Genomic DNA, 9,810 nt, shown 5'->3' with positions numbered 1-9,810 from the left:
GCCCAGCACGCAAATGTGGCTTCCACGGCGGAAACAATAAAGTTAGACGTCATCGAGCCTTCAGATCCGGACACTTCTTCTCCAGAGGACCAGCGACTACTTAAGGAAGACAACAACACTGTGAAGTCTCCAGTCACCAAGACTTTGAAAGATACGGCACAAGCAGCACCAGTGCAACAGACGAAGGTTCTCTTCCTCGATGGCATTCGCGGTCTCGCAGCCATGCTTGTTGTCGTACAGCACTCACACGAATTCACTCCAGGAATCCACCCTGGATCAATTGGTGTTGACGTGTTCTTCGTCCTCTCTTCCTTCCTCCTAACCTGGATCTTTACGAAAAAGAGCATGAAGTTATTCTATCGAGGCGCATCTCGCCGCACATGGGCGTTCTCTTTGGCCGACTATTTCCAGAAGCGGTTCTTTCGAGTGTATCCGCTGTTTTTCGTGACAGTGATTGTGCTGTCTCTAATGACAGCTGAAGATCAGCAACTCTATTTTATTGGAAATCGTCCACCGTTCGATATGCTCAAGACACTGACATTCGAATTCGAGTATCGCTATCATGTCTTTTGGACGTTGCCCCTGGAGATTGAGTACTACTTCGTAATTCCGTTCTTCGTCTTGGCTGTATTGGGAATGCGTCGCTTTTGGCTGGTAGCCGCCATCCCACTGACTGTGTGGATCGTACACGAAGGAGTCTACACGTATAGATCCAACCACATGCCTTTGAGACCTCACATTTCGACTTTTCTCACTGGTTCCCTGGCTGCCGTGATTTTTGTAAAACTGGATACGTGGATCAAGAGGACCGAGTTCGTATTCCAGTGGTGGCACACTATCGTCATCCGAGCGGTTGAAGCTCTAGTCATATCAATGTTACTAAGCGTATGTGTCAAAGGATTGCTCTTTACTTGGGTGCACGAGAATCCCGCGCCTGCCCTCAAAGGGGACCCCTACATCAGTGCGTTCTTGGCAATCATTTTCGTAATCGAGATGATCAAACCATCCTGTGTGTCGACGATGCTTGAGTGGAGTGTCCTTCGCTTCTGGGGCAAGATCAGTTTCTCCGTCTACTTGATGCACTCGTTTGTGATTTATAACCCGACAGTGAGCGCGCAGCCGAACTACTTCGACCGGTTCTTCTCCAGGATGATTCTCATTATGGCACTTTCGACTGCAACGTATTATCTTGTCGAGTACCCGTCGCTGCTCTTCGCTCAAAGAATGTCCAAGCTCCTCGCAAACGCAGAGAAGACAACAAAGAGCGGCGTTAAGTAGCAACCCAAATTTAGCCCTCTGTTGGTGTTTTTCAAAACAAAACCTGTTTAAATTGAAAAAAATATGGGATCAATTGAGTTGAACTTGATTATCAGACGGGTTGGTCTGCCACGTATCCGACTCTTGCCATGGAGGGAGAACGATTGCCGCTGCTGCCACGCATGTCGACGGTGGAGGAGGCACGACAGCGCAATCGTGGCAAGCGCGTGAAGCTTCATTCCAAGCGACTACGGCAGCTCTGGCCACATATTGCGGTATTCTTCACGCCTCGGGATATCATCGGTCTAGGCTCCACTTGTCGCCGGTTGCAGCGACTGCTGGACAATGACCGCGTCTGGTGCGAACTTAGCTCTAGCATACTTTGGCTTATAGTGGTGCTTACAGTCAAACGCTGTCACTGCAGGCAGACGCAGTATGTTCGGGTGCTAAACCAGCATGTGACAAGACTCCTGCTGCCACATCTAGAGACGCGCTTTGACAATGATCTTCGTACTAAGGAGAAGCTTCGACGGGTGGTAAGTATTGAAGCTGGAGCTAATAGTGCTCTGAATACCAATAGTGTTATGTATGGGTACTTGTGTACTTTTAACTCACTTGGTCTATGACTGCGTACCAGATTCATGCTCGACATGTGCACGACCCGACTAACGCTTTGCAGTTGCGGCTACGCGAGGCTGAACGAGAAGTGTTCCGATTGGAGCTGCGGCAGGTGAGCAAATGGGTGAGTGTAGAGAAGTGCTGGCAAGGTAGAGAGATTAACGACTGCGTTGTATTATACTATGTTTGCAGCACAAAGTGCGAAGTGTAGTATGGATGAACGTCCCGCTGGTACTGGCGCTATGTTGCTTGAGTGTGTGGAGCTACACCACTGCATCTGTAGAGGATGATTACTTGACAGACACACCGTCAGCACTTCGCGGTGCTGGAGACGGCACCTCTCGGCCTGCTCCTGGTAATCCTGTGAAGACGGTATGTTCACTTTAATATTTTCATCGTTCTTTAGTTTTAACATGAATTTTTGAGGTTTTGCAGTTTATACTCGTGACGGACCTGTTGCTGCTGGTTGCCGTTATGATCTTGGGTGTCGGGGACTTGACCGGCAAGGCGCTGTACACTGTTGGGGTGTTGGTCGCAATTGAGGCGACGGTGATGCTGGCTGAGTTTGTGGCATGGTCCTCGTCTCTCCAAGTCGCCCACTCATTTTTGGTGCTGGCGATCCTCATTTTCAACATTGTGCTCGTTATTAAGGAGAAAAAGGATTACGTCCGCGAGATGAAAGCGTTCGTGCCATCCTATTAATTCAATCGTACCGTATCGGTGCAGTGTGCACCATTACCTGTCAATAGCCCTGTAGTGAAGCTTTGAACTTAAGTATCGTACTCCTCAAAGTAGCATCCTGCCAGTCCCACAATTCCTTTCGTAACCACAGGCAACTGTGGCCTGTGCAGTGGTTCAAACGCAGCATTTCGTGCTGCATCTGCTTCATCATACAGCACACCCGACCTCAGTAGATCTTGCGGCGTTGTCCGAACCAGTGTTTCTCTCAGATGCCTTTCCTCCGGTCGCTCCTGTGGCCTTTTAGGTCGGTTAGAAGCATCCTGCCGAGACTGCACCCATCTGGGATTCAACTGTTTCCTGACTTTCCGTTCACTTGCACGCGCCAATGCACTCCCAGTCCGTCCATTAATTATTATTCCGCTGTTTTCTGTATCTTCATCGCTCCATTTGCGTTCTCTTACTTGTTGTCGAGCAGATTGCAGCAAGTCGTGGCGTCTAGCACTTGCCTCTGTCGCCGCAATAGTTTTCTCTTCTTCCCCTAAGGATGATTTTATTGGCGCTTTCTCTATTTCCTCTGCTTGTCGCTGCAATTGCAACGCGATGATGCGACTGGAATGCTCCGTCTCGACTGCAAAAGGATTGGCACTTTGTTGTGGTTCCTCTTCTTGTCGGTCCGTGAATGCTTTAACACGGTCGCGACTCAAAAACATCGGGTCTAGCCGCTTACCTGTGACGATTGGATGGCGGAAAAGTCTTTGGCTGCTACGCATGGCCATGCCGCCTCCTTCGCGCTGGAGCTTGACGTTGCGCGCACTTTCATTGCTTAGCGCCACTAGAGGGTGGGTATGCGGCGCCGGAGGAGACTGCGGCGCTGGGAGATCACCAACGTCACTGACAGCTTGGAATCTTGTTCGCGGGTGTGGGGAGGGTATTCTGCGTGTGTTGGGGCGTGTCTTGGGTGCTGGTGGCGGTGGCATCGGCTCCAGCTTCTCCTCTTCGTCAAACCACCCCATTCCCGCCAGAATTTGCAGTTTTGAAAAATCAAATTTGCTACCATAATGTTGGATTAGCAAACTCAGAAAATTGTCAGATGAAATGTCAACGATGAAAATGCGGAGATGAACATCGTGTTGATTGCTTTGCTTCTCCTTCCTAGCGTCTGCCAATGGAAATCTGCACTATCATGCTGCGTAGTAAAAACAGCCCACCATCGCTACCGTGCACACAGCTTAGCGATCGTAGCGACTGGGATTGCCTCCAGGCGGGGCGTTATTCTGGCGCTGCTGGTGCATGCTGCGCAGTCCAGCCTTCAGAGCCTCCAGACCTCTCGGTGCCGGAGCGGGAGGCGCAGCGGGGGCAGCAGAGCCACCGATATGGTTCGATGGGTACGCTTGAGCCTGCTGCAAGCTACCTCCGAACGCTGACTGGATCGGAGCTCCACGTCCTCCTCGTCCACCAAAACCGCCTTGGTATCCACGCCCGCCATTACCATTGTAGCCTCCGCGGTAGTCCGAGCTTGGCCGGCCATACGACGACTGGCCTCCGTTGTACTGGTTGTAGGAATCGCCATACTGACCGCGTTTATTCCTCGGCTCCTGTGAGCCCCAGTTGCCGTATCCGTTGGCCATGTACTGATTGTACTGCTGCTGCTGAGGTGGGCCACCGTAGCGATCCACGTTCAAATTGTTGTTCACAAAGCGTTGATTGCCTTGCTGGTAGCCCTGCTGACCGTATCCACGTCCGCCATAGCCACGTCCGCCATTGCCTCGTCCGCCGAATCCACGACCTCCGCCTCCGTTGTGACGCGACATGTAGTTCTGACGCACATTTGTGTGGTTTGAAGCATCGCCAGCCAGATCCACAATGTTGATGTTGGCCTTGCCGAAGAACGGGATCGTGATGCGCTTGTCATTGTCTGTAATCAGTACGGGACAGGGAGATTGAGCGCCGTCCAAGATTTTCGACAGATGCGGTAGAGTGGGCGGCAAGCGGTATTGGAAACTGTAGCACTGGTTGTTCGGGATGTCCGCCAAGTGTCTCTGGGACTTCTCTGGACTCGGAACGATCCCTCCAATAGGGAAGTAGAGCGACTCAATGTAGATAAGTGATCCGTTGAACGACTGCGAGATTCTCGGGTCAGCTTGCGCCTCAGCAAGCTCAGTCGTCGGTGGGTTCTTGGTCACGGGACACTTGGTGTGGAAGAAGACAACTTCCTTGCCGAACCGCGCATTGCGTTTCTTCTCAGCTTCCGTCAGCTTCTGATTCGGCTCCTTCATGGCTTCCAGAAGTCGCTCTTCGTCAATGAACGGCAGTAGAACCACCCACAGCCACGGCATCGCCTTGCCGTTGGGATCAACTGGAATTTCCGTCGGATAAAAGTCAATAATGGGCGACTCAGGATCGGACATCAACGACCGATACGGCTTGGGGATAGCGTGGCCACTTCCAGCTGGAAAGACGCCCATCAACTGCTCGAATGGATGGAACGGAAGCCCCTCGTCGAACTTGATCTCAAAGCGGTCGATGTTGCGCAAATCTGACGCGAAAGGAGCGTAGTGGAACGGGTAGAACCACTGCCAGGAAGCACAGCCAGTGTAGTAATATCGCATCACCCAGCACAGACCTTCAATGTAGGCGTGGAAGACGCGTTCACGACCGCCTCCAACCTCAATATCGTCTGCCTTCAGCTTGTCACTGTAGTATCGCGTCTTCCAGCCAGGTTCTCCTAAGCGCACGACATCTTGAACCTCTTCTCGATATTGCTCCAGTTTCTTCTCCACACTCTCCTTAACACGTGCTTTGACGGCTTCTTCTGCGGTCAAGCCGCCGTACTTCTTGTCTGCAGCGATGATATCCTTATCAATACGACGCTTCTTCAGTATCTCGACAGCTGAATCCTTCGCTGCCGCCGCTGCGATCTGGTCTTTCTTCTCGTTCGACAGGTGCGACTTGCGTCTCCTCTCGTTCTCGGCCTGTTTGAGCGCACGACGCTGGAAAATCACGTCTTCCACCTGTCCAACTTCAGCGAGGATCACATCAACACGCGAGAGATCCACGTGGCCTCCATCGGTGATATATCCGCCCATCGCAGGCAGCAGTTTGGCGTAGATCAAGATCAAGAAGTCCAGCGCGCCATCACGAATGTCCAGCGACGGCAAATGCGGCAAGAAATCGTTTCCCACGAAGAAACAGAGGAACACAAAGTCGTCGATCACTCGCTCAAAGTCGTACTCGAACGGTAGCACACGGGACAGCGGCTCAAACTCGACCTGAAGGTATTCACGTAGTGTGGCGATATGTAGGTACTGTAGCGGCTTGAGATCCGAAGCCACGAGGTCTGCGTCGTGCTCGCCAAACTCTCCGCGCTTTCTCTTGTTCAAAGTAGTCCCATTGGCGTCCAGCACTGTCTGCTGCTCTTTTTGTCGCTCTCGTTCGTATTTCTGCTTACCAAAGAGTACTTCTTCGCGTAGGATGGAGAACTTGACTTCGTGGGTAGCCAGACCCAGCATGATAAGATCAGCATCAAGACCGTGAAGCACGTGGTGCTGGTTCGGGTCGTAGCCGGGCTGTGAGCGCTGCACGCGGATGTATTGCATGAGTTTGTGCTCTCCCTCTCCAGGCACACCTGCGTCGGATAGAATGATCTTGATACTCTTCCATGCAGCGTTATTGTTGACGCGGTCACGGATGTAGAAACGCAGGTGTTTGGCCAGTTTGGCCATGAACTTGGTGCCAGGCGTGATGACGTTCGAGTCCCAAGGTTTCTCCTGTTTGCTGGGCACCTTGTGGCCCAATGCGCTCATGTATTCAAGCGCCTCTTTCTCTACTTCCATGCGCTGTTCAGCTTCCTGTGCCGAGCGAAAGCGACGAGCACGCTGTTGGTTCATCTTGGCTCGAGGGGCGACGCCGTCAATGGCCAAGTACAGCACACGACGTGGACGTACAGCAGCCACGAGACGGTCCACATAGGCCATGACGCGGCGGTACATTTCCTCTTCGGTCTTGGGCGCCTCGCCGTTCTCCGGGTGTGCACATGGATGGATAAGGCCGTTCATATCGACATACAGATTGTCCACCTCAAAGCCATTGGGGCTTGGCCCCGTCGTGTCTGTGAGCTCGAAGTGACGCTCTCCCTCAAGCACCACGGCGCGACTCTCCACGCAGTCCACGACACATTTCGGATACTTCTCCTGCACCCAGCGGTAGAAGGCAGGCACACCCATACTCGTCCAGCAGTGTGTCTACTCGGCCTGGGGAGAAGAATGGGGCAAATTCATTGGTCAGAGAAATGAGATGTTTTGAACACAAATGACCTAATGAGCAGCATATCATGATGTAATGCAGTACATGACTCGATCAAATCGGATAAAGGTCTCGTAGCCATCAGGAGATCACGAGAGCGGCCGTATCATGGCGTCCAAGAGTCAACAGCGCCAGATCCAGGTGCTGCTTACGCTGCATGACGGTGAACGCTCGTTTGGAATGTCTCTGGCTCAGAAAAGTCCAGCTCTTGGTCCCAAGTACACGGTGGTTTCCAGCGTCTTTGCCAACTCGCCTGCTGACCGCGCAGGTGTCCGCAAAGGTTTGTGAGCGCTCGCAGTTGGTGTTAATACAAGAATGAAAAGCTGAGTGCTTGCTCTGTGTGGTGTGTTGATTTTGTAAATGACAGGATACGTACTGCGGAGTATCAACGACAAACCAGTTGGCGGTTTGACGGTTGCGCAGGTCGCTAATCATTTCCGCAACGTGGGGCAGGTACACATCTCATCCGTTTGGGTTTTATTGGGTTAATTCGTTGCAGAGTGATTGATGGACAACGACTTTATCAGGCTCGAATTACACTGGAAGTTGTGGAGAGCACAGCGTCGCCTCGAACTTCGGCTTTTACAGCGGCAGCAACGTTCGGAGGTGCTACGACCCTGTCGAATAGACCAGCGTTGCAGACTGAAGCGGGTTCTAACGCTCAGCGACCGATTACCCCAGTGACGGGTTTTACTGCTGTGTCATCAGGTAGGGCGATAGCAGCTCCAGGATCGGCATTAGCAGTCCCGAGTCTTGCACCACCGAAGCAGCCAGCTCTGAGGCTTGTAGCGAAGCGTGCTGCAAAATCGTTGGGATTACAACCGCAGAGTGGGGTATTTTCTTCTACGTCTGCAAGTGTCGCGAGTGCCGACGCGAAAACTGCGAGTGGGGGCAATTCGAAGAGAAAATCTGTGAAGCCGGTACTTCGTTTGGGACCAAAACCAAAGTCGGTGGCTTCTGAAAAAGCTGAAGAGAAGGTAACAGCCACAGCATCTAGAGTGGATCTCAAACCGGCATCTCAGGAACAGCCGACTAGTGACCTACCTGTTACCAGCAGGATACCAAAGAGCCCGGTTGAAGCGATCACCTCTTCCCGACCTCAAGTGAATCAAGGTTGGTTACTCGCTAGTTGTGTCTCTGCTAAAATAATGAAAGTCCAACTTACCTTGGGCTTGTTGCTGCAGCTGAACAGCCAGAAAGCTCGCCTACTCCTGTGCCAACTCCACCGAAAGCAAAACCTGCACCAGCATCCAAGACAGCAGCGCCGACTTCTGAAGCAAAAGTGCCACCAGCTTCACTTGTAGCAGCGACTCCGCGTACTGCTGTCCCGGTGTCCACAGGGAACACCACAGTGCAGCCTTCGTCAACTTTGCCAACCACAGCACCAACAGTTTTGTCTCACAGAGCAGCAGCAATGACAGAGTCTAATACACAGGTAGCCACAGCATCCTCGGTAAAGACAGCCAACGCACCAGCAGGTACCACAAGAAGCTCAATGTCAGCAGTTGCCTTACAGCCCTCAACGGCGCCAACTCAAACTGTACATCCACCTGAACCGGCAGCGGTGTCAGCTAAGCGGACGCACTCTTCCCCGGCGGTGATTCCACCAAATCCTTCCGTCAATTCAACGCCAGTACGAAGTCCAACACGATCAACTGCAGCTGTTCAGTCTACTTCATCAGCACCGGAGGTAGCCCAACCAAAAGCCACCACGAAGACTGGTAAGAAACGTCGGCGGCCGCATCGCAAGAATGCAGCACCAGCAAATGGCACTACTAATACAAGTAACAAGGGGAAGAGCAAGGCAAAGAAGGCATCGAAGCACCATCAGGAGAAGACTGAGATGGATACTTTTCTGGACGACGGTATGTTGCTAACTGCTCAATTTGACCAGAGAAATTGAGATTTCTAACGCTTGTTATCGTGACCTATGCAGACGAAATGCTCGACTTGTATGCCTTTTCTTCGGACGCTGACGCAGAGCAGCCCCCATCCCCATCCGCGAAAGCTAAGCGCCGCACAGCAAAAGGCCGACGTCGAGGAGGTACCGACCGTCCTCGACACAGTCTCACTGTGGATCGGCTGGTTGGAATGGGCTTCACACAGGAAGACGCAGAGGCGAGCGTGAAAGAAATTGGCGATGACCCAGACGCCTGTATGGTCTGGATTATATCCAAGATTGAGGAGAGACAATTCACCGCGGACCTCAACCAAGCATCAATTCAATCCGAACAGTCGAAACGTGACGAGGAGAAGCGAGTGAAGAAACTGGAGAAGGAGATATTATCCAACGCGGAGAAGTTTATGGCTCTCTTTCCAACAGTGAGTGTGACGTTGTTGTGTTGTTTTGCCTTACGTAAAGTAAACTTACTTTTTTTTTGTTGCAGTCCTACATGGCTTGTCCTGAATCTCCTTCTTCGAACTTGAAGAAATTGTTGCAGTCGACGATCGATCAAGTTGATGGAGAGGCTTATATTCGCGAGATTATCTCGAAGCTCTTAACTCTCGAAGGGAAGTCTATCCGATGGTATAAAGAAGCTTCCAGGTCGTACATGCTGGAGCTTGCTGGACGTCTGGACACTGTGTTAGAGACCCACGATGTTATCACGTGCTGCTCGCGTGTTTCCTCGAGTGACGTCAATTCTTCGAACGAATCGTGTGTTTTTATCCGGAAAGTATTAGAAGAGGTCAAGGCGCTGACGACGGCACTGTTCGAGATGCCAACTAACCAGGGGGGTGTTCCCCCGGTATTCCTGGAGTGTGACGAGACGACAAAGTTTGATCTTGAAGACGACGGCTTCGAAGTCATCGAGTTGGATCTTGAGAGATGAATTATTTACTACAGTAGTGCCGCAAGAATGGAGTGGGGACGTCGTGTTTAATGTTAAAGCACCATATTTGTCGACAGTGTGACAGGCAGCAAACGTTACTTTTCCCCCAATATTTTTTCCG

The 9,810-nt window shown here is 51.8% G+C and overlaps 5 protein-coding genes across 5 annotated transcripts; 3 read left to right on the top strand and 2 right to left on the bottom strand.

Annotated features, from left to right (window-relative positions):
• Positions 1-222: 222 nt before the first annotated feature.
• On the top strand, positions 223-1,361 carry PITG_06989 (acyltransferase family; the record flags this gene model as incomplete). The annotated part of the gene is made up of 2 exons (XM_002904916.1): positions 223-827; positions 885-1,361. The coding sequence occupies 2 exons, from the start codon at positions 223-225 to the stop codon at positions 1,276-1,278; spliced, it is 999 nt and encodes a 332-aa protein (XP_002904962.1).
• Positions 1,362-1,406: 45 nt separating this feature from the next.
• On the top strand, positions 1,407-2,577 carry PITG_06988 (uncharacterized protein; the record flags this gene model as incomplete). Its single annotated transcript, XM_002904915.1, has 6 exons — positions 1,407-1,615; positions 1,682-1,793; positions 1,895-1,987; positions 2,068-2,247; positions 2,311-2,394; positions 2,440-2,577. The coding sequence occupies 6 exons, from the start codon at positions 1,407-1,409 to the stop codon at positions 2,575-2,577; spliced, it is 816 nt and encodes a 271-aa protein (XP_002904961.1).
• Positions 2,578-2,645: 68 nt separating this feature from the next.
• On the bottom strand, positions 2,646-3,569 carry PITG_06987 (uncharacterized protein; the record flags this gene model as incomplete). Its single annotated transcript, XM_002904914.1, has 1 exon — positions 2,646-3,569. The coding sequence occupies one exon, from the start codon at positions 3,567-3,569 to the stop codon at positions 2,646-2,648; it is 924 nt and encodes a 307-aa protein (XP_002904960.1).
• Positions 3,570-3,785: 216 nt separating this feature from the next.
• On the bottom strand, positions 3,786-6,779 carry PITG_06986 (5'-3' exoribonuclease, putative; the record flags this gene model as incomplete). The annotated part of the gene is made up of 2 exons (XM_002904913.1): positions 3,786-4,264; positions 4,340-6,779. The coding sequence occupies 2 exons, from the start codon at positions 6,777-6,779 to the stop codon at positions 3,786-3,788; spliced, it is 2,919 nt and encodes a 972-aa protein (XP_002904959.1).
• Positions 6,780-6,937: 158 nt separating this feature from the next.
• PITG_06985 (uncharacterized protein) lies at positions 6,938-9,447 on the top strand (the record flags this gene model as incomplete). Its single annotated transcript, XM_002904912.1, has 7 exons — positions 6,938-7,138; positions 7,226-7,311; positions 7,386-7,835; positions 8,294-8,336; positions 8,520-8,723; positions 8,795-9,180; positions 9,394-9,447. The coding sequence occupies 7 exons, from the start codon at positions 6,967-6,969 to the stop codon at positions 9,445-9,447; spliced, it is 1,395 nt and encodes a 464-aa protein (XP_002904958.1).
• Between the last annotated feature and the right edge of the window lie 363 nt (positions 9,448-9,810).

Source organism: Phytophthora infestans, genomic scaffold (genome assembly GCF_000142945.1).
Source record: "Phytophthora infestans T30-4 supercont1.10 genomic scaffold, whole genome shotgun sequence".
Classification (NCBI taxonomy): Eukaryota; Oomycota; class Peronosporomycetes; order Peronosporales; family Peronosporaceae; genus Phytophthora; species Phytophthora infestans.
This window is presented reverse-complemented; position numbering and strand designations above follow the sequence as displayed.